Source organism: Glandiceps talaboti, chromosome 9 (genome assembly GCF_964340395.1).
Source record: "Glandiceps talaboti chromosome 9, keGlaTala1.1, whole genome shotgun sequence".
Lineage (NCBI taxonomy): Eukaryota > Metazoa > Hemichordata > Enteropneusta > Spengelidae > Glandiceps > Glandiceps talaboti.
The window spans coordinates 4,006,216-4,031,394 of NC_135557.1; the positions used below are offsets into that span (position 1 = coordinate 4,006,216).

The 25,179-nt window shown below is 37.4% G+C and overlaps 2 protein-coding genes across 4 annotated transcripts in view; one reads left to right on the forward strand and one right to left on the reverse strand.

The window, feature by feature from the left end:
• The window catches only part of LOC144440113 (CST complex subunit TEN1-like), a 4,839-nt gene extending 1,649 nt beyond the window's left edge, over positions 1-3,190 (reverse strand). Inside the window, exon 1 of one of the 2 annotated variants that reach the window (XR_013481169.1) lies at positions 3,143-3,190. Coding sequence is in view for 1 of the 2 variants with exons in the window: in XM_078129373.1 (XP_077985499.1) it covers positions 2,501-2,604 (104 nt within the window). In the remaining variant the exon portion in view is untranslated. Of the gene's footprint in view, positions 1-2,500; positions 2,630-3,142 lie in introns of those variants that run through there. The other variant, XM_078129373.1, reaches the window with a different exon arrangement.
• LOC144440112 (ubiquitin carboxyl-terminal hydrolase 2-like) overlaps positions 2,748-25,179 on the forward strand; it is a 32,226-nt gene continuing 9,794 nt past the window's right edge. For both annotated transcript variants that reach the window (XR_013481168.1, XM_078129372.1), the window contains exons 1-7: positions 2,748-2,872; positions 10,512-11,562; positions 12,547-12,636; positions 13,582-13,705; positions 14,360-14,471; positions 15,776-15,886; positions 16,041-16,209. Coding sequence is in view for 1 of the 2 variants with exons in the window: in XM_078129372.1 (XP_077985498.1) it covers positions 10,705-11,562; positions 12,547-12,636; positions 13,582-13,705; positions 14,360-14,471; positions 15,776-15,886; positions 16,041-16,209 (1,464 nt within the window). In the remaining variant the exon portion in view is untranslated. The remainder of the gene's footprint in view (positions 2,873-10,511; positions 11,563-12,546; positions 12,637-13,581; positions 13,706-14,359; positions 14,472-15,775; positions 15,887-16,040; positions 16,210-25,179) is intronic.

The following is a 25,179-nucleotide window of genomic DNA, read 5'->3' on the forward strand; positions in this document are numbered from 1 at the left end:
CATTAATTACGGAGCCTTCAAGATCCAATTAAGAAATGTTCAGAGGTACTCCAATCCCATCAAAATTGGCAAAAGGAGCAATGCATGCTGCATTTTGAAATGGGTAGTACACTGACAATCTCTCACTCATGTTTTCAACGTGATCTTGTCTATTTCCGTTAACATTACAGTATTGTAGTGTTTGCTTCCAGTTAAACATTGGAATCATAAAAAGCACAAAATCACAACGAACGGTACAATTAAATTATTGCAGCTAATGATTTATCTGACATACAATAAATACAACTACGGTACTGACAAACAACAGGTTGTCACATGTAGTGCATTGTTCTGTTATTACATAATGCATGTCTGCTGACTCCCTTGAGATAATACATTACCATGGCAACGACCTACAATACACTGAACAATGAGTGAAAAATGAGTTTCAACTTGGTGTTTTTCAGCCATCACAGCATCATATACAGTTATGAAGTGAATATCCAGAACCTAAAATTCAGGCAAATGTTTTTATTTCCTGCAGTGGTGTTCACCTTGAAAGTGGTACTAAGGTACATGAACATTGAACATGAAGTAGTGAAATTTAGTTACAATTTTAGTGTGTGAAAACTTAAGTTAGAGACGCAGTCACTTGTGAGCTAATCAGATTAAATTATTGACTTTATATCATCCTGAAGTAGAATAGAATATTACTTTTTACACTTTACAGCTCTAAACGACCAAAGTGACTGTAAAAGGCATAGGGGTAACAAACACTGTCAAAGTGACTGTAAAAGGTATAGGGGTAACAAACACTGTCAAAGTGACTGTAAAAGGCATAGGGGTAACAAACACTGTCAAAGTGACTGTAAAAGGCATAGGGGTAACAAACACTGTCAAAGTGACTGTAAAAGGTATAGGGGTAACAAACACTGTCAAAGTGACTGTAAAAGGCATAGGGGTAACAAACACTGTCAAAGTGACTGTAAAAGGTATAGGGGTAACAAACACTGTCAAAGTGACTGTAAAAGGTATAGGGATAACAAACACTGTCAAAGTGACTGTAAAAGGTATAGGGATAACAAACACTGTCAAAGTGACTGTAAAAGGTATAGGGGTAACAAACACTGTCAAAGTGTCATCTCAGGTTTTCAACTGATTAAATCATACATATTAGGGACCGGTCATAATAATATTAAACTTTTCTTAAATATCTTCACCCAATTCTAATTTGAGATGATATTGTCTTTTAAAGATATGAAATGTTTGCCAAGGTAAGTTATAAAGAATAGTTTCTGATACTTGATGGTGCTGTCTTGTAAAGCATGGATTGATGAGTTATTGCTTGAAAGGGTCTGAATAGCCTAAATATTGGTTTTAAGAGTAAATATCCTCCACGGCTTCTTTCTAGAGGGAGACCCCCTTGGACCCCCCCCCCCCCCCATGAGGTTGACATATCCCAATCTCAAGCTCTTCCTCTCTTACTGTCAAGATGCTATCAAAGTATATTTCAAAAGTATTTCAACCCTATGTAGTTGTTTTTTACATGTTGGTGTTGTCTTGTAAGGCTTGGAAATTATTGTCTGAAAGGGTCTGAATAGTCTCAAATTGACTTTTCAGATTAAAAAACCTCCAGGACCCCCCCCCCCCCCACACACACAAACACACATGAGGTGTACACATCCCAGTCTCAACCTCTTCCATCTACCTCTTTCTGTCAAGATGCTATCAAACTACATTTCAAAAATATTTCAACTCTATGTAGTTGCTTTTTTAATGTTGGTACTGTCTTGTAAAGCTTGGAAATTATTTTCTGAAAATGTTTGAATAGTCACAAAATTAACTATTCAGAATTAAAAACCTCCAGGGCTTCTTGGGGAGACCCCCTAGGACGTCCCTCACAAGAGATATACATATACCCTGCTCAAGCTTTCCCATACCTTTCATTGTCAAGATGCTATTAAACTATTAAACTCCTTTTGGAATATATTTACCCTGTGTAGTCAATAATTATAATTATGATGGTGTTAACCCGGGATCTTATATTAGATGCAAGACAGTCAAGCAGTCCACACTGAGTCACGATCAAAAAATACCTGTCATGTGAATATTATATATATATATATATATATATATATATATATATATATATATATATATATATATATATATATATATATATATATATATATATATATATGTATATATATAACTCGGTGAGTATCAATCTGCTAAGACAGTGCTCTATACCGCAGTGGCAGAGCGTAATAGTTTTATACAAAACTATATATATATATATATATATATATATATATATATATATATATATATATATATATATATATATATATATATATGGGGGAGGGGTCATCATGTTTTAGAATTAAGTGATGGGGGGGTGGGGTCAGCCTGTTTTTTGGTTTCACAGATGGGGAGGGGGGTGGTCAGGTCAGTGACTTTTTGTCGGCCCAATTTAAGAATCCCCCCCCCCCCCGGCTGAAGAAACTGACCGGTCCCTTACCTTCCCATAACCCGCACAGCTTTCCCGTCCTCTCCTTTTTCCATAATTTCATTTAATCGCAAAATCTCACCACTCGCTGGCAGTTGCCTTGTATTTGCCGCCATTATATTTAGGCACACAAGAATATTGTTTATGTGTCGGTGATGCATCTTCTCCAGAGAAAGTTTATATTTGACGTTGGTGGCGCTGTGCAATGTGTAGGTCACTGTTGCTAAGGGGACAATTTATGCATCACGTGACCCTGATAATGGCGGCCATCTTAGAGCTCCATAGAAATCAATACTTTCCGAAGATTCGCGAAACAGGGTACATTTAAGTCAAAGTGTGGTTATTAATCAACATCTGTGACCTCAATATGTAACCGCTGATTTGGTGAGTATAAACTGGACACTCTGAATGTTAGAAAAAAACGTTATTTTCTTGGTAAGAGGTTTATGACAGAGATCGCCATAAAGTTGTTGATGACATTTGCGATGACACTGTGTATTGACAGCGTACATAGTAGATAAATGTTGGTGACTGTGTAGAATGTGTCGTCATTTTGTATAACGTAGGTTATCATAGTCGTTATGGCAAAGGGTAATATTCTTTCGCTATTTTTGACAAAAACGATTGCACTGTATTTAGTCAAACCTTACTTACCCAATATCGATAACAACCGAGTCGGCGAGTGTGCATATTACGGTAGCATTAGCAAACAGTAGTCGGTACATCCGGTGCCAGTTGGCCACCTCACCAATGGTTAATCACTATCATGGCCCGGTTGACTTTATTTTCTGTCAGTTTACACACTAACGACGACCTAACATCATCATTTACTTTCATAAACATCTACGAATGAAAACATGGTGTGACTGGAGAATTGTAGCCATGAACTATCTGCTGCAGCACTGGCTATCAATATCAAATGTTCTACCACAGGATGGCTTTAGAGTCCATATCTGTACTTTCCTAGGCCTGTTCTAGAAACGAAGGCAAAAGTAATGTGTTCCAAACTCCAAAAATTGTAATATTCAATAATTATACATTAAAACGAAACTTTAAAATCACTGTAAGTTTTACAATTTGTCATTTTCAAAAAGAAATACTTCAAAATCATAATGCAAACAATGTAGTTCTACAAAAACGATATGTATTGGACTGATAGCTTAGATTGGTACTCCTTGCTAATTGAATTGTCTTCCCCCCTCCCCCTAAAGTAAATGGTGAGAGAGCTAACTTTATGGTATAAGATAAAGTTAGACACAGTCAAGTTGAGTGTAGTGTAAAATTATGACTATACCCTTAGAGATATCTAAGGCATGAATTATACTGTAAAAAAAGACTACAATGTACATTTATTATTTACTGCTTTATATAAACAAAGTGATAAATTCCTGTTTCAGTATTTCACTTAGCTCTGGAAGTATGCACGCTGAGGACTCTGACTCTCCATCCATCTCTGCTGTGGTTCCTTCCTATGAAACACCCTGAGATAGCACACAGATTGTTTGTATAAAAACCACCCATACCCTTGCTATAAAAAATATAGAAATTAACTTAAAGTCACTATATTCAACCCATGCCTTCTTTATTCTGTTATTGTTTGACTGGAGCTGCAAAACAGATTATATGACCCACAGCGTAAATTATACACAAGGTAGTGTGCATGTGCAATATTGAGCTAGTCTGTTTGCATGACTTATACTGTTGTCCATTTTGTGGCTCAAGTGAACTTTAGACAAGAAATGACAGAATACGCAAGATGTAGGTTGAATTCATTGATTTAAAGTTTATTTATGTATTTTTGATAGTCATTAGTAAGGAGAAGACCTGGATATGGCTAGTTTTTATACCCAAAATCTATGTGCACACAAAATCGATGTGCAATCCTGTGGTTTTCAATAGAGAGGATCCATAGCAGACATGGATGAAGACATGTCAGAGTCCTCAGAGTGCATATTTTCAGAGATCTACATTTATGATTTCATCCTGATGTAGAGATGTCACAAATACAAACTTATGTTATAGTATACAATGTACATACATACATGTATACATATATAGGTGAAACAAACACTTTTCTTCTACAAAAATATTACATTATACATTGAATTTGTATTGTGTCAATTTTATGTAATTTAGGGACAAGATTAATAGTTGAGTATACATGTACCTAAGATAAGAAACTAGTCTTTTAGTTAGGCCCCAGAACACCCCCCCCCCCCACACACACACACTTAATTGACCAAAATTAATAATTGTTTCAGAGTACAATCAATTTCAAATCAGAATGTAGTGCTAAAAATACAATGCCCTCATTTCCAACATGTATTTTAGTGTCGTACATTTACTTTAAGTGAAAATTCTTCCATTTCTAAATTTGATGAGGTTTTATAAAAATATGTGTATTAAGGGGCACAAAACAGATTACATAAAAATAAAATCGTTTTTGTCAGACAAGAATTAAAATGGCTTAAATCACCCACCCTCATACTAAAAGAATTTATTTTTTATCCTACATTGAACTATTGATCTCACCCCATAGTGTTCAATCATGTGGATTGATATATATATTGTATTTGTCCTATTAAAGTCAGTGACATAACTGCCAACATTAATTAATCATTTTATGTATATAATAATCCATCATTCAAAGGTAATAGCAAAGAACAATAGTGATTTGAGGGTGGTGTACTGTGACATCACATACATGTAATAGCAAAGAACAATAGTGATTTGAGGGTGGTGTACTGTGACATCACATACATGTAATAGCAAAGAACAATAGTGATTTGAGGGTGGTGTACTGTGACATCACATACATGTAATTCTTTATTGTTTAAATTGTAAGGGTTGGTTCAGGTATTTTGATTGTTCTGAAAAATGTACCAAGCCCACATAACATAATGTTGTCTCTCATACAAAATAAATCTATTACATTAAAAGTCAAACTGATGGGACTTGAATCTCACAGCATCTAATTTAAACCTGTTTTTTTTTTCCCCTCTCAATTTGTAATTTTTTTTGTGTCCAAATAAATGACCACCTGGTAGAAAGAGGTCATTAAACTGTATACTAGAATTTAGACTAGAAGAGTAAAATTCTAATAATCTGCCCTCTAACTTTTAAGCCAATTTGACGCACCACTGACACACACAATTTCTAGTGATGCACCAACATTTTGGTGTTCCCCTATTTCTTACTATGTGGTGACTCACAAGAAATGCCAGTTTTTTAACATTTTGAATCACAACAACAAAATTTGGCTATCATTAGAGGGCACTCTATTCTGGACCTCTTCAAGGATCTTGATGTTGTTGCCGTTGTTGGGGAAAGTAAATAGTTTGTGGAATTGATTTTGTGGGTGGGGTATACTTAACTACATAAGTCATCAAATCAAAATGGAAATATCAATTCAATGTCAAATGTTTAAAGTGCAAATAAACTAAAGGTAGTAGTTTTTAATGTATTCTAGTACTAAGTCTAAATATTATTCACCCTCATACAGTCTAGGAAGTTTCCTCTTTGAGCAAGATTTTTTAGGATCACTGTGTTCCTGAATTTTAAAGTTTGGGAACAAAATACTCCTAAAATTATAAACTTAGGAGTAAAGTAAAATATTGTAATTCTATCGAACTTTAATTTTTATCAACAATACATGTAATTGTGACAAATGTCATTTTTATCTGTTGAATACAAATAATAATCAATGTTATTGAATCACAATGTTTATATTAATGTAAATACAAAGACTCCTCATCATGAAAATAGTCAATATGTAAGTGGACTCAGAAATTTGTCAGTCAAATGAAGCTAAAGTTGAAATTTCACTTTTCTAATACTGAATGCTGGTACATTTGTCTGTATTTATAGAAATTCCCCTGCACTATATTTGTCAGGTGATTAGTGTTTAGTACATAGTATGGGGTGTCGTATCTAGCTATGTCTTGTTCAGCCGTACTATGTTTGTCAGGTGATTAGTGCTAGCACATAGTATGACATGTCATATCTAGCTATGTCTTGTTCAGCCATACTATGTTTGTCAGGTGATTAGTGCTAGCACATAGTATGACATGTCATATCTAGCTATGTCTTGTTCAGCCGTACTATGTTTGTCAGGTGATTAGTGCTAGCACATAGTATGACATGTCATATCTAGCTATGTCTTGTTCAGCCATACTATGTTTGTCAGGTGATTAGTGCTAGCACATAGTATGACATGTCATATCTAGCTATGTCTTGTTCAGCCATACTATGTTTGTCAGGTGATTAGTGCTAGCACATAGTATGACATGTCATATCTAGCTATGTCTTGTTCAGCCGTACTATGTTTGTCAGGTGATTAGTGCTAGCACATAGTATGACATGTCGTATCTAGCTATGTCTTGTTCAGCCATACTATGTTTGTCAGGTGATTAGTGCTAGCACATAGTATGACATGTCGTATCTAGCTATGTCTTGTTCAGCCATACTATGTTTGTCAGGTGATTAGTGCTAGCACATAGTATGACATGTCATATCTAGCTATGTCTTGTTCAGCCGTACTATGTTTGTCAGGTGATTAGTGCTAGCACATAGTATGACATGTCATATCTAGCTATGTCTTGTTCAACCGTACTATATTTGTCAGGTGATTAGTGCTAGCACATAGTATGACATGTCGTATCTAGCTATGTCTTGTTCAGCCGTACTATATTTGTCAGGTGATTAGTGCTATGCTAGCACATAGTATGACATGTCATATCTAGCTATGTCTTGTTCAGCCATACTATGTTTGTCAGGTGATTAGTGCTATGCTAGCACATAGTATGACATGTCATATCTAGCTATGTCTTGTTCAGCCATACTATGTTTGTCAGGTGATTAGTGCTAGCACATAGTATGACATGTCATATGTAGCTATGTCTTGTTCAGCCGTACTATGTTTGTCAGGTGATTAGTGCTAGCACATAGTATGACATGTCATATGTAGCTATGTCTTGTTCAGCCGTACTATGTTTGTCAGGTGATTAGTGCTAGCACATAGTATGACATGTCATATGTAGCTATGTCTTGTTCAGCCGTACTATGTTTGTCAGGTGATTAGTGCTAGCACATAGTATGACATGTCATATGTAGCTATGTCTTGTTCAGCTGTACTGCATGTATGTTTGTCAGGTGATTAGTGCTAGCACATAGTATGACATGTCGTATCTAGCTATGTTTTGTTCAGCCGTACTATATTTGTCAGGTGATTAGTGCTATGCTAGCACATAGTATGACATGTCATATCTAGCTATGTCTTGTTCAGCCATACTATGTTTGTCAGGTGATTAGTGCTAGCACATAGTATGACATGTCATATGTAGCTATGTCTTGTTCAGCCGTACTATGTTTGTCAGGTGATTAGTGCTAGCACATAGTATGACATGTCATATGTAGCTATGTCTTGTTCAGCCGTACTATGTTTGTCAGGTGATTAGTGCTAGCACATAGTATGACATGTCATATGTAGCTATGTCTTGTTCAGCCGTACTATGTTTGTCAGGTGATTAGTGCTAGCACATAGTATGACATGTCATATGTAGCTATGTCTTGTTCAGCCGTACTATGTTTGTCAGGTGATTAGTGCTAGCACATAGTATGACATGTCATATCTAGCTATGTTTTGTTCAGCCGTACAATGTTTGTCAGGTGATTAGTGCTAGCACATAGTATGACATGTCATATCTAGCTATGTCTTGTTCAGCTGCACTATGTTTGTCAGGTGATTAGTGCTAGCACATAGTATGACATGTCATATCTAGCTATGTCTTGTTCAGCCGTACTATATTTGTCAGGTGATTAGTGCTAGCACATAGTATGACATGTCATATCTAGCTATGTCTTGTTCAGCTGCACTATGTTTGTCAGGTGATTAGTGCTAGCACATAGTATGACATGTCATATCTAGCTATGTCTTGTTCAGCTGTACTGCATGTATGTTTGTCAGGTGATTAGTGCTAGCACATAGTATGACATGTCATATCTAGCTATGTCTTGTTCAGCTGCACTATGTTTGTCAGGTGATTAGTGCTAGCACATAGTATGACATGTCATATCTAGCTATGTCTTGTTCAGCTGTACTGCATGTATGTTTGTCAGGTGATTAGTGCTAGTACATAGTATGACATGTCATATCTAGCTATGTCTTGTTCAGCCGTACTATATTTGTCAGGTGATTAGTGCTAGCACATAGTATGACATGTCATATCTAGCTATGTCTTGTTCAGCCGTACTATATTTGTCAGGTGATTAGTGCTAGCACATAGTATGACTTGTCATATCTAGCTATGTCTTGTTCAGCCGTACTATGTTTGTCAGGTGATTAGTGCTAGCACATAGTATGACATGTCATATGTAGCTATGTCTTGTTCAGCCGTACTATGTTTGTCAGGTGATTAGTGCTAGCACATAGTATGACATGTCATATGTAGCTATGTCTTGTTCAGCCGTACTATATTTGTCAGGTGATTAGTGCTAGCACATAGTATGACATGTCATATGTAGCTATGTCTTGTTCAGCCGTACTATGTTTGTCAGGTGATTAGTGCTAGCACATAGTATGACATGTCATATCTAGCTATGTTTTGTTCAGCCGTACTATGTTTGTCAGGTGATTAGTACTAGCACATAGTATGACATGTCGTATCTAGCTATGTCTTGTTCAGCCGTACAATGTTTGTCAGGTGATTAGTGCTAGCACATAGTATGACATGTCATATGTAGCTATGTCTTGTTCAGCCGTACTATATTTGTCAGGTGATTAGTGCTAGCACATAGTATGACATGTCGTATCTAGCTATGTCTTGTTCAGCCGTACTATGTTTGTCAGGTGATTAGTACTAGCACATAGTATGACTTGTCATAGCTAGCTATGTTTTGTTCAGCTGTACTGCATGTATGTTTGTCAGGTGATTAGTGCTAGCACATAGTATGACATGTCATATCTAGCTATGTTTTGTTCAACCATACTATGTTTGTCAGGTGATTAGTACTAGCACATAGTATGACATGTCGTATCTAGCTATGTTTTGTTCAGCCGTACTATGTTTGTCAGGTGATTAGTGCTAGCACATAGTATGACATGTCATATGTAGCTATGTCTTGTTCAGCCGTACTATGTTTGTCAGGTGATTAGTGCTAGCACATAGTATGACATGTCATATGTAGCTATGTTTTGTTCAGCCGTACTATGTTTGTCAGGTGATTAGTGCTAGCACATAGTATGACATGTCATATGTAGCTATGTCTTGTTCAGCCGTACTATGTTTGTCAGGTGATTAGTACTAGCACATAGTATGACATGTCATATGTAGCTATGTTTTGTTCAGCCGTACTATGTTTGTCAGGTGATTAGTGCTAGCACATAGTATGACATGTCGTATCTACAGTTTTCTGATGATCACCTAGAATTAATGAAGTCTGGCCTTTGTTTAACTCTGTATTTCAAGAAAATAGTTGTGTTCTTTTGTGTGAAATAGTGATCTGACATGATTTTTAACAGTTGAGTGAACACTAAGCCCTAGGGAGACAACTGTAATATGTTGGGGGAGGGGGGGGGGGAGTTGACCTTCACAAAATTTGAAGTGAATAACAAATTTCCCAAAAATTTAAGATGGTGAGACAAAAACCCAAATCTCACAAGGGACTGATATCAGGATTAATAATGACCTTAAGTAGATGAATATATTATACATATATTTATCTAAATGTTTATTTTATTTGTGATTTGAAATCACTGTTATTCAGTTAATGTAATTGTTTTTGTCTTAAAGGGCCATGTTTCAGTCCTGGGTCATCACATTAGTGATTTCTTAATAAGGATTACATAGTATCATTCTATTGTTCTAGACCAATTTTTTCTGTGAGTCTGTCAAACAACTGTGTTATTCATACCTATATTTTCCTAATCTGAAGAATACAGCTAGGTTGTAATGTATTTTCTGTTTTTCGTATCTTGAAAGAAATTTTTTTTAAATTTTATTTGTGTGTGTATGTTTTTTTACAGATATAAAATCAGGAGCGTATACATTTACATCTGTTAACAATTAATGAAGAAATGGTGGAAGTCTAACTATAAGAGATAACGGATTTGCTGGATTCTTTTTTGTTCATCGTTATTTGGAAAATATGTAATTATTGATATATGTATGGTATGAACAAAATATTACAAATTGAAGACGTTGTGTGGTTGCTGAAATATGTCATATGGCAGATCAAGCATTATGGCTTCACCTGTAGCAACATCTCGCAGACCTCCACCATCACCCAAAATGTCACGTTTTCTTAACAACGGAAGTCCAAGTATGAGGAGAAGAAACAATGATTATAATTCAGGATATAATTATTCGTCTACTGGTACCACTTCTCATTATGATAATACAATGATGTATGGTACTGCAAGAAGGGCAAGAGATCCAGTGCCGCGACCTCGAGCTTTGCCTCCTGGTCCAGGCCCCTTAGATGCCACTGGAAGAAAAATGGACAAGTCGACAATAAAAGACAGTTTTCGAGAAAACAAATCAACAAACAAACATACCGGGCGTGCACCTGTTAAAGCTGTGTATACAGATAAGACATATTACAATGATGTAGATAAGAATATCAAACCTTCATCACCATCCTCACCGTACAGGTCAAGTAGTTTCTCAAAAGGTAGAAAAAGTCAAAGCATGTCAGATTTATCAGGGGATCTTAACAGGCTGGAACTCTCTGATAGTCCTTCCTCGTTGTCAAGAAGCAGTCGTCAAAACAAAGGCAGTTCTTCCCATCTCAATCTTGATGCAAATAAACATTATGATGTGTTACAAGGAACACAAAGAAGGGACGACAGTCGAAAAGATGACTTTGAACTTGGATACAAATCTAGTAGTGTGAAAGCTACTAGTACAGTATCGTCACATCCATATGTATCTAAAAATTCATACCTCAGCAGTGTTGGCAAAGAAACACTTACAGCAACTTTACCAACACAAATAACTCGAGACAACAGATCAATGTCTGTCGACCGTGATTATTCAAGAGAGCCTGTGAAAATGTCCAAGACTGATACTTACCAGGTAAGTTAATATACAAGTATAATGACATATACATACATAATGGTTAGATTGGTAGAACTGAATGAAATCTACAGTTTGGAGGTTTGAGCCTTTTGCCAGTGTTGTTTGCTTCTGATTGGCTAACATCCTTTGGCAAGATTTGAACCATGGCTATGCCCTAGTCAACCCAACTGTATGATAGGGTACCTGGTAGGATAGAGGTTGCAATTTAAAGGCTTAATCCTACGAGTTACAGAGGCTGCAGTGAATTGTGTGCTTCGCAGGGAATTGTGAAAGTATCAAGGACAGCCATACAATTACCAGATAAAAATTGTTAGGCACTTTGAACACAGTTTAGTTGATCTCCCGTCAGTCATTAAAAAACACTTTTACCGTTCTACATCATGCAACTTCTGTAAAAATAAGAGTAATAACTGAAGCAGCTAGGCCAAAGACTGTTTTGATGTCTTCATGATGGCACATTAATTCATTTCATTTAGATAAATATCTCAAGAAACTGTATTCATTCAGTCTTGCTACATGTACATGTATCTTAAAAGTGTAGCATGTGCAGTTTCTCATTGGTTTCTACGTGGTTGAATTTAATTGAGCATAAACACTAACATGAAGTGAGCTGTATCAAACAGAGCCAGTGAACACTAACATGAAGTGAGCTGTATCAAACAGAGCCAGTGAACACTAACATGAAGTGAGCTGTATCAAACAGCCAGTGAACACTAACATGAAGTGAGCTGTATCAGACAGGGCCAGTGAACACTAACATGAAGTGAGCTGTATCAAACAGCCAGTGAACACTAACATGAAGTGAGCTGTATCAAACAGAGCCAGTGAACACTAACATGAAGTGAGCTGTATCAAACAGAGCCAGTGAACACTAACATGAAGTGAGCTGTATCAAACATGAAATGGGTTGTACAAGTGTAGAAGCTCCTTGTTGTATGAACATTTACCTAACCCTTGTTATTATAACTTTCGTCTTATTAGCAGCCTCCATCTCGGAGAAGAGCGTCTCTAAGTACAGTACCAATTACTTCCAAAGCCGGACTGGTAGGACTTAAAAATCTAGGCAACACAGTAAGTACTATGAATACAAAGTAGCGAGAGAATGCATAAAGATTTGACAGTGTTGTACAGTACATTGTATGTAAGGGATGATTACACTTTGTCACACAATCTCAATTAATGGAATTCTTTCTTTAATGTCTTCAGTTTCATTACCATGAAACACTGCAGTACTGACAATGTGTGTGTGTGTATGTATGTATGTATGTGTGTGTGTGTGTGTGTGTGTGTGTGTGTGTGTGTGTGTGTGTATGTATGTATGTATGTATGTATGTATGTATGTATGTATGTATGTATGTATGTATGTACATCAATCAAGCAATGCAGTACTGACAATGTGTACATGTATGTGTGTGCGTGTGTGCGTGCGTGCGTGCGTGCGTACGTACATCAATCAAATACTGCAGTACTGACAATGTGTGTACATGTATTATCAATCAAACACAGTACCAGTATGTGAATGTAATTTTATGATAAAATGGAAGGGCACCAACACTTGTAGGCTCTAATTTGTTACTTTGTTGTACCTAGCAAATTTATACTTGTTTCTTCATTGTGATCACTTGTTGTAAATCATCACAGTAAAATAGGAAGAATGTTGATATTAAGTACATTTGTAGTCACAACCTGTTATCATTGAAGACCTCAAAGTTTTGAAATTTGGTTAAAAGTGTAAAATGAAGTTCAGCAATTGCATTGACACAAGACCACCTTTCCCCCTAAATGAACAAAGTTTGTTATTGTGTGTGACATTGTGTGATCATCTCTTATCTGACTAATTGCAGTATGTAGAGGGATATGTTGTGAGAAGGGGCTTTGGCCTAGATGAATAAAGTTTGTTATTGAGCTTGTGTGACATTGTGTGATCATAGTGTTCCCTAGAATACAGATTACTTGATGTGCATGGAATTGAAAACAGAGTGTAAGACAAATTGTGTTTATGTTTTGATTTGGCAGTGTTTTATGAATTCTATACTACAATGTCTCAGCAACACAAGACCATTACAAGAATATTGCTTGAAGAAAGATTATCAAGATGAAATAAATAAAACTAGTGATATGAAAGGACAGTTGATGACAGGTTAGTCTTTCATACCATAGTATTACAATATCATATGTTAGTCTTTCATACCATAGTATTACAATATCATATGTTTGTTTAAAAGTATCTGATGTATTCAGAGTTGTAAGTATTCTGATGAAGACACATTTGTGTGAAGGTTACTAGTACAAATACATTAACACTTCCTACTACACCAAATTACCTTGGTAATCCTAGCATCCTCAGATCTTCTTTAACTTCAAATAATTAGAATGGTGATTGTTGATAAACAACCAAGTGACTTGTTGTCATGACTACATGTCAACACCATAACTACTGCCCTCCATGGTAAAAAAGTGATGATTATTCACCACTAGATAGTGATGTGGTAAACAAAGTTTCCTTGACATGGTTGAGCCGGAACATCCTTCCCCCCCCCCCCCCCCCTCTCTCCTCCTGTCCCAGTTTATTCGTCTGTTTCTATTTGTTTGGCCATTCTTTTGTGAGGTTGTTTGTATGTTCCGATACCCTCCTCCAGGGTCTATGGCACGCATTCACATATGAAATTTTCCTTAGCTATTTGTTTAGTGTCCATTGTAGTCATCATTGTGTTCCCTAGAATACAGAACTTTGTTACAGTGTTCCATTCACTCACATGAATGTTTGCTAACTTTACTTATTTGTTCATTACAGCATTTGCCAATTTAATTCTTACAATGTGGACATCGACATCAGACTATGCTGTCAACCCATCAGTGCTACACAAACAAGTACAAAAGTTTGCTCCACAGTTTAGTGGCTATGGGTAAGTTTACTCCACAGTTTAGTGGCTATGGGTAAGTTTACTCCACAGTTTAGTGGCTATGGGTAAGTTTACTCCTCAGTTTAGTGACTATGGGTAAGTTTACTCCTCAGTTTAGTGACTATGGGTAAGTTTACTCCTCAGTTTAGTGGCTATAGTAAGTTTGATTACATCACAGTTACCTTGATATTAGAGAGGTTTAGATACACGTTAGAACATGTAAGCATACAGGAGCATTATCGTGCAGGCGTACACGTAGTAACACATTTAGTTATGTGTTCAGAACACAAACGTGAAAGAGAGTGGAATGTGCACGTATGCGTTGACATCTTCTGTCCTGAAGGCCACACACATGACTTTGTTTTCAGAACATGTCGGTATTTTTGTCATTTTTCCCGCAACTACCCAAACGAAAAACTGAACAATTAGTTTACAGTTATGTTTCTGAACTTTAATATAAAAAATAGTACATTTAATAAAAGAAAAATGACAAAAACTTAACACATATATATACAGTTACGTGTAGACCACCATTTTGACGGAGCATCGTCTGATACAGAACGCCTGGGTTGCTTCGACGTGACTATGGCGCTACATGTATAGAACACATGTAAATACGTGCATCTAAAACTGTCTATTTGAAATGTTATTTATGCTTGTGGGTTTAGCTGAATCTAGAAATCTGTCCATGACGATTAGATATTAAGCAAACCATTGCAAAATGTATGACTGTATATTATGCATACAACAACAGTATTAGTAATAGTAGTAGACTGGTACCAGTCCATTGGGTCATTTCTCTTTTTTTTTCTTTTTTTCTTTTTTTTTTGGGGGGGGGGGGGTGTTTCATAATTTTCAATTTCTTTGAATTTGTATGATTATTATTCATTTCAAATTTTGTGAAGGAAAATATGGTCAACTTTTTTTCTTTTTTCCCATTTTCTATGGCCTTAGTGTTCACCTGACTGTTCACAATCACAAAAGGTTACTACATGTATTTCACACACACAAAACACCATTGTGTTAAAAAAAAATTGTGAAAAAAGTTTAAAAAGTCCAGAGACTCGAGCAAGCCTACAGTTGTTGGTTTTTGGAACAGTTTTAAAAGTACTGGTAATGCATTGAGATGAAGGAGGGGAAATCTATGAAAATGACCCAGTTTCCTGTCAATTTATGTACATTGTACTTAGTAATCTAAACTTTTGGGAGGATTTCAGTAAAAATACCTTGGAACTTGGGTAAATGTTACCATGGTAACGCCGATAAAAAACGCCTTTATCAATTATAGTTGTTTATCTTCTCCCCAGCCAACATGATTCTCAGGAATTTCTAAGGTTTCTGTTGGAAGGACTGCATGATGACATCAATAAAATACAGAGAAAACCAAGATACAATGATGAAATCCCTGACGATATCAGGTAAGTGAAATACAAATCAATATCAAACTTATCATTTTCATCAACTTATGATTTAAATGTCTCTACTCATAGTAAATCACAAAAGATTTTGTTAAACTGACCTTGTAATAATTTATATAGACATAATTTTGTTGTATTATTGTTATTTTGACAGTAATGAAGAGAAAGCAAGGGTTGCCTGGAACCGCTATAATTCAAGAGAACAGAGTAAAATCAGTGATCAGTTTGTAGGTCAACTGAAGAGTACACTAACATGTACAGTATGCCAGCATAGTTCTGTAACCTTTGACCCCTTCTGGGATTTATCTCTTCCTATACCAAAGGTATTGTTATGACAGTTCATCTTTACTTGTTGTGTGTCAGTGTGTGTCACTGTGTTGTCACCATTACTGTGTCTGTGTGCCACTGTGTCATCGTTACTGTGTCTGTGTGCCACTGTATTACTATGTTACTACTGTGTCACTGTATTACTGTGTCATTGTGTCACTCATTATGTCACTGCCATTGTGTTGCTGTGTGTCACTGACACTGAGTCACTGTCACAGCAATGGATGACACACAACAAACTGCAACTTAATGACAACAAAACTAAAATTCTCCTCATCCGTTCTAAATTGAACCACTTGCCAGACCTGATTTATCATATCAACATTGGCTCTGTACCCATTACACCAGTCACATCAGGTTGTAACATTGGAGTAGTCTTTGATAATATTCACATGTTTAACTACCACCTCAAGAATACCTACAAATCAATCTATACACATCTTTGTCGCATTGCATCCATAAGGGAATACATCACTGATGACGTTTGTTGTACTATAATCCATGCAATCCTATCAGCCAAGCTTGACTAAAGTAATGTATTATTATACAGACTTCCTGACACTACCATAAACCTATTACAACGTGCTCGGCAAGGATCATCTCTCGTACCAAGAAGTTTGAACACATTTCTACAATTCTTATCAGCCTGCATTGGTTACTAGTTCATTTCAGGATTGATTACAAAAATTTACTGTTGACATATAAAGCCCTTCATTGCTTAAACTCCAGAGTACATTTGTGATCTTCTCCAGCCATACACACCGTGTCACACTCTATGTTCTACAAACAAAAATCTGGGTTGCCTTATGGATGCAATGCGATGAAGATGTGTGTAGATTGACTTACGGGTATTCTTGGGTTGTCGGTGCCCGAGTGGTTAGCTTGTACGCCTCTTACCTCTGCAGTCTGGGTTCTAACCCGCCAGGTGTTGGCTGGGTTTGATTAAATATCTAACCAGGTCTGCATGTAAGAAGGGTGATGCTCAGTTTGACCCTGCCGAAGAACGCAGGTTTTCTCCGTGTACTCCAGTTTCCTCCAGCTTCTTCAACACTAGGGCGCTGCTCTTGTGGCGACAAATTTCTGAATTTATTTGGACGAATAAAGTTTATTATTATATTATAAAAGAATCTGCTTGCAAAAACAAATTACAGACAAGTCACCTATGGACGTCGTTCATTCACACATGTCACCCCCAAACTATGGAACTCTTTGCCACTTGACATTCACCAAGCCTCCAGCCTGGATTGTTTCAAAACAAAACTGAAGACTTATTTGTTCACCAAAGCCTATGGTGTGCTTTAGCCATTCAGCACTACTGAACAGAACATTGCTCTGGAAATCGGCGCCATAGAAATTTGATTGATTGATTGATTGATTGATTGATTGATTGATTGTCTCACTGTGCATCACTGTCACTCATTGTGTCACTGTGTGTCACTGTACACTGTGTCGCTGTGCCATTGTGTGTCACTGTGTCATTTTGTGTCACTGTGTGTCACTGTGTCACTTGACAGTTTTCTTACCCAAATAGTTACAAGAGTGAATTTCTGAAGAATGTACCATGGTGACTACTGTGTTTGAAAGTCATAGTATCTGAGTCAAAGAGAAAATTGCACAGTGTCACACAAACTGAGACAATTACACAGTGTCACACAAGCTGAGTTAAGGAACTTCTTTCACTTAGGCCAAAACCCTCTTCCCCCTGCCCCTAAAGTAATGTTCAACAACTATTTTCTATTGGGAGAACTGATAGGACTGAAATAGTGTACACTTACTGTCTGGCTATGAGGGTACAAGTCTATTACCTTAATGACTGAAATAGTGTACACTTACTGTCTGGCTATGAGGGTACAAGTCTATTACCTCAAGGACTGAAATAGTGTACACTTACTGTCTGGCTATGAGGGTACAAGTCTATTACCTCAAGGACTGAAATAGTGTACACTTACTGTCTGGCTATGAGGGTACAAGTCTATTACCTTAATGACTGAAATAGTGTACACTTACTGTCTGGCTATGAGGGTACAAGTCTATTACCTTAATGACTGAAATAGTGTACACTTACTGTCTGGCTATGAGGGTACAAGTCTATTACCTTAATGACTGAAATAGTGTACACTTACTGTCTGGCTATGAGGGTACAAGTCTATTACCTTAATGACTGAAATAGTGTACACTTACTGTCTGGCTATGAGGGTACAAGTCTATTACCTTAATGACTGAAATAGTGTACACTTACTGTCTGGCTATGAGGGTAGAAGTCTATTACCTCAAGGACTGAAATAGTGTACACTTACTGTCTGGCTATGAGGGTACAAGTCTATTACCTCAAGGACTGAAATAGTGTACACTTACTGTCTGGCTATGAGGGTACAAGTCTATTACCTTAATGACTGAAATAGTGTACACTTACTGTCTGGCTATGAGGGTACAAGTCTATTACCTTAATGACTGAAATAGTGTACACTTACTGTCTGGCTATGAGGGTACAAGTCTATTACCTCAAGGACTGAAATAGTGTACACTTACTGTCTGGCTATGAGGGTACAAGTCTATTACCTCAAGGACTGAAATAGTGTACACTTACTGTCTGGCTATGAGGGTACAAGTCTATTACCTCAAGGACTGAAATAGTGTACACTTACTGTCTGGCTATGAGGGTACAAGTCTATTACCTCAAGGACTGAAATAGTGTACACTTACTGTCTGGCTATGAGGACACAAGTCTATTACCTTAAGGACTGAAATAGTGTACACTTACTGTCTGGCTATGAGGACACAAGTCTATTACCTTAAGGACTGAAATAGTGTACACTTACTGTCTGGCTATGAGGACACAAGTCTATTACCTTAAAGGTGATTCAAAATGCTCACATTCACTATCGCTAATTTGCTAGACGACATGTTTGTGAAATGCATTCTGGTTTTAAAACTTTTCAAAAGCGTCTGCAAACACCTTAAAATGACCCTTTTTCAGTCACTTCCCTTCGGATTTACTTCGAGAGTTTTCGGGTATTTCCGGTCCCACCTAGACCACGGGATTTTATGACGTCATAAAGAGACATGGATAGCACGTAGCCTATGGCGAGCGTAGTCACTAGGTGAACAAAACTCAACAGCATTGTGAAAAAATACATTGCTAGTGGTTGTAACAGACATCAGTAAACAAAAACTACACTCTACATGTCTTATTAACCAACATTTACCGATATTTACTCACACTTTCTGACTAATTGGCAGTGTCTGTGGGTATAAATGCTAAAATATGATCTCCCCATATTATGGCAAAATAAATCAAAACGGCTAGACTACAGTGTAGATATACATAAACACTTGTAATGTAGCTCGCGTGTTTCAATTTATTTATCTGATTTTTTTTATTATTTGCCGAGGAGAAGCATTACAATATCTTCGACAGGCATGGCGTCGACAGCGTATTATAGCCCACTATACTGGACTATACTCACTGATGTCGCCTTTTGAACGGCGCATTTAGCAACAAAGTAAACATATTTATCTTGAATAAATATACTAGCTATTAGATTGCCATATCATCAGCAATAAAATTGTAAAGAATTGAGGAAATTTCGTGAGTTTAGTGTTGTCATTTACATGACTTTAGCAACTCGTCTGGAAGAAAACTTGTATGGTTTCCCTTGTTGCGATATCACTTAATTTAATGCAACAATGCAACATGTCTATTTAATATTCATTAGAAGAATTCTGTAACGAATCATGGTATTCGAAGTGTACAGTTTAGGAAACCAACAAATCAAATATCGCGATGTGTTCATGATATCAAATACGATTGGACAATATTGACGTCGGCAATCAAGGTCGTGACCCCAGCACATGGTTATGAAAGAAAGCCTGCAACTAGATACTTCAATTGGCTAGCCACGGCCGGTCCCGTTTCTCAGGGTTTGAAGTTAGAGACGTTATTTCTGTACGACTTGAAGAATTTTACAATATATCTGATTGATAAATATGGATTATATCAACACGTGGATAAATTTAACCCGACACGAATGTGCGCTGTGCTCTCCCGATTCCATACGTACATTGTACATACACTGCTTCAGCTTTGATCGGCGGCCTAGTATGAGCTTACTGCCGCGGCCGCGGTGACTGCACAAAACTTGACAACACTACCCCTCTACCGATATATAATAATCACCTGTATACCGTGATAAAAACAAGCAATAATTCGAGTCCCCAACAAGTCGATGAGACCTACTTCTGTTCTGTCCGATCCGAATGCGAGTTTCTTAGGTTTTATATGGGTTTCAGACTCGGACTAGAGTATTACGCCCTAGACAATAATAGATGTAAACTTGTGTTCACAAGCCAAACATGTGACAATACAAGACCACAACGAAAACTGTGAAAAAAATGCAGGTCAGTCTCATTTTATATATGGACAACAAAATTAGGTCGGTCACAGTTCCATTTACATGTACATGATACAATGACTCGGAGCGTACTTCCATATGCTCGGAGCAAATCGAATCAATTAGTGTATTATGGGACCAACAATTATAGTGTGGCACATGTCCCGATACGCCTTCTTGAAGTTTCCCATTGGTATTCTAATAGCTAGTATATTTATTCGAGATGAAATATGTTTACTTTGTTGTTAAATGCACTGTTCAAAAGGCGACGCGAGTACGATTGGGCTAAAATATGCCGTCCTTGGCCCGGGGATGCCGTCAAACGTCACCACGGTATCGTAATGCTTCTTGTCGGCAAATAATAAAAAATCAGATAAATAAAAGTCAATGAATGTGAAACACGCGACATTACAAGTGTTTATATATATCTAGTCTAGCCGTTTTTGATTTATTTTGCCATAATATGGGGAGATCATATTTTAGCATTTAATTTATACCCACAGACACTGCCAATTAGTCAGAAAGTGTGAGTAAATATCGGTAAATGTTGGTTAATAAGACATGTAGAGTGTAGTTTTTGTTTACTGATGTCTGTTACAACCACTAGCAATGTATTTTTTCACAATGCTGTTGAGTTTTGTTCACCTAGTGACTACGCTCGCCATAGGCTACGTGCTATCCATGTCTCTTTATGACGTCATAAAATCCCGTGGTCTAGGTGGGACCGGAAATACCCGAAAACTCTCGAAGTAAATCCGAAGGGAAGTGACCGAAAAAGGGTCATTTTAAGGTGCTTGCAGACGCTTTTGAAAAGTTTTAAAACCAGAATGCATTTCACAAACATGTCGTCTAGCAAATTAGCGATAGTGAATGTGAGCATTTTGAATCACCTTTAAGGACTGAAATAGTGTACACTTACTGTCTGGCTATGAGGACACAAGTCTATTACCTCAAGGACTGAAATAGTGTACACTTACCGTCTGGCTATGAGGACACAAGTCTATTACCTTAAGGACTGAAATAGTGTACACTTACTGTCTGGCTATGAGGACACAAGTCTATTACCTTAATGACTGAAATAGTGTACACTTACTGTCTGGCTATGAGGGTACAAGTCTATTACCTCAAGGACTGAAATAGTGTACACTTACTGTCTGGCTATGAGGGTAGAAGTCTATTACCTTAATGACTGAAATAGTGTACACTTACTGTCTGGCTATGAGGGTACAAGTCTATTACCTCAAGGACTGAAATAGTGTACACTTACTGTCTGGCTATGAGGGTACAAGTCTATTACCTTAATGACTGAAATAGTGTACACTTACTGTCTGGCTATGAGGGTACAAGTCTATTACCTCAAGGACTGAAATAGTGTACACTTACTGTCTGGCTATGAGGGTACAAGTCTATTACCTTAATGACTGAAATAGTGTACACTTACTGTCTGGCTATGAGGGTACAAGTCTATTACCTCAAGGACTGAAATAGTGTACACTTACTGTCTGGCTATGAGGGTACAAGTCTATTACCTCAAGGACTGAAATAGTGTACACTTACTGTCTGGCTATGAGGGTACAAGTCTATTACCTCAAGGACTGAAATAGTGTACACTTACTGTCTGGCTATGAGGGTACAAGTCTATTACCTCAAGGACTGAAATAGTGTACACTTACTGTCTGGCTATGAGGGTACAAGTCTATTACCTCAAGGACTGAAATAGTGTACACTTACTGTCTGGCTATGAGGGTACAAGTCTATTACCTCAAGGACTGAAATAGTGTACACTTACTGTCTGGCTATGAGGGTACAAGTCTATTACCTCAAGGACTGAAATAGTGTACACTTACTGTCTGGCTATGAGGGTACAAGTCTATTACCTTAATGACTGAAATAGTGTACACTTACTGTCTGGCTATGAGGGTACAAGTCTATTACCTCAAGGACTGAAATAGTGTACACTTACTGTCTGGCTATGAGGGTACAAGTCTATTACCTCAAGGACTGAAATAGTGTACACTTACTGTCTGGCTATGAGGGTACAAGTCTATTACCTCAAGGACTGAAATAGTGTACACTTACTGTCTGGCTATGAGGGTACAAGTCTATTACCTCAAGGACTGAAATAGTGTACACTTACTGTCTGGCTATGAGGGTACAAGTCTATTACCTTAATGACTGAAATAGTGTACACTTACTGTCTGGCTATGAGGGTACAAGTCTATTACCTTAATGACTGAAATAGTGTACACTTACTGTCTGGCTATGAGGGTACAAGTCTATTACCTTAATGACTGAAATAGTGTACACTTACTGTCTGGCTATGAGGGTACAAGTCTATTACCTTAATGACTGAAATAGTGTACACTTACTGTCTGGCTATGAGGGTACAAGTCTATTAGCTCAAGGACTGAAATAGTGTACACTTACTGTCTGGCTATGAGGGTACAAGTCTATTACCTTAATGACTGAAATAGTGTACACTTACTGTCTGGCTATGAGGGTAGAAGTCTATTACCTTAATGACTGAAATAGTGTACACTTACTGTCTGGCTATGAGGGTACAAGTCTATTACCTCAAGGACTGAAATAGTGTACACTTACTGTCTGGCTATGAGGGTACAAGTCTATTACCTCAAGGACTGAAATAGTGTACACTTACTGTCTGGCTATGAGGGTACAAGTCTATTACCTCAAGGACTGAAATAGTGTACACTTACTGTCTGGCTATGAGGGTACAAGTCTATTACCTCAAGGACTGAAATAGTGTACACTTACTGTCTGGCTATGAGGGTACAAGTCTATTACCTTAATGACTGAAATAGTGTACACTTACTGTCTGGCTATGAGGGTACAAGTCTATTACCTTAATGACTGAAATAGTGTACACTTACTGTCTGGCTATGAGGGTACAAGTCTATTACCTCAAGGACTGAAATAGTGTACACTTACTGTCTGGCTATGAGGGTACAAGTCTATTACCTTAATGACTGAAATAGTGTACACTTACTGTCTGGCTATGAGGGTACAAGTCTATTACCTCAAGGACTGAAATAGTGTACACTTACTGTCTGGCTATGAGGGTACAAGTCTATTACCTCAAGGACTGAAATAGTGTACACTTACTGTCTGGCTATGAGGGTACAAGTCTATTACCTTAATGACTGAAATAGTGTACACTTACTGTCTGGCTATGAGGGTAGAAGTCTATTACCTCAAGGACTGAAATAGTGTACACTTACTGTCTGGCTATGAGGGTACAAGTCTATTACCTCAAGGACTGAAATAGTGTACACTTACTGTCTGGCTATGAGGACACAAGTCTATTACCTTAAGGACTGAAATAGTGTACACTTACTGTCTGGCTATGAGGACACAAGTCTATTACCTTAATGACTGAAATAGTGTACACTTACTGTCTGGCTATGAGGGTACAAGTCTATTACCTCAAGGACTGAAATAGTGTACACTTACTGTCTGGCTATGAGGACACAAGTCTATTACCTTAATGACTGAAATAGTGTACACTTACTGTCTGGCTATGAGGGTACAAGTCTATTACCTCAAGGACTAAAATAGTGTACACTTACTGTCTGGCTATGAGGGTACAAGTCTATTACCTTAATGACTGAAATAGTGTACACTTACTGTCTGGCTATGAGGACACAAGTCTATTACCTCAAGGACTGAAATAGTGTACACTTACTGTCTGGCTATGAGGGTAGAAGTCTATTACCTTAATGACTGAAATAGTGTACACTTACTGTCTGGCTATGAGGGTACAAGTCTATTACCTCAAGGACTGAAATAGTGTACACTTACTGTCTGGCTATGAGGGTACAAGTCTATTACCTCAAGGACTGAAATAGTGTACACTTACTGTCTGGCTATGAGGGTACAAGTCTATTACCTCAAGGACTGAAATAGTGTACACTTACTGTCTGGCTATGAGGGTACAAGTCTATTACCTCAAGGACTGAAATAGTGTACACTTACTGTCTGGCTATGAGGGTATAAGTCTATTACCTCAAGGACTGAAATAGTGTACACTTACTGTCTGGCTATGAGGGTACAAGTCTATTACCTCAAGGACTGAAATAGTGTACACTTACTGTCTGGCTATGAGGGTACAAGTCTATTACCTCAAGGACTGAAATAGTGTACACTTACTGTCTGGCTATGAGGGTACAAGTCTATTACCTCAAGGACTGAAATAGTGTACACTTACTGTCTGGCTATGAGGGTACAAGTCTATTACCTTAATGACTGAAATAGTGTACACTTACTGTCTGGCTATGAGGGTACAAGTCTATTACCTCAAGGACTGAAATAGTGTACACTTACTGTCTGGCTATGAGGGTACAAGTCTATTACCTCAAGGACTGAAATAGTGTACACTTACTGTCTGGCTATGAGGGTACAAGTCTATTACCTCAAGGACTGAAATAGTGTACACTTACTGTCTGGCTATGAGGGTACAAGTCTATTACCTTAATGACTGAAATAGTGTACACTTACTGTCTGGCTATGAGGGTACAAGTCTATTACCTTAATGACTGAAATAGTGTACACTTACTG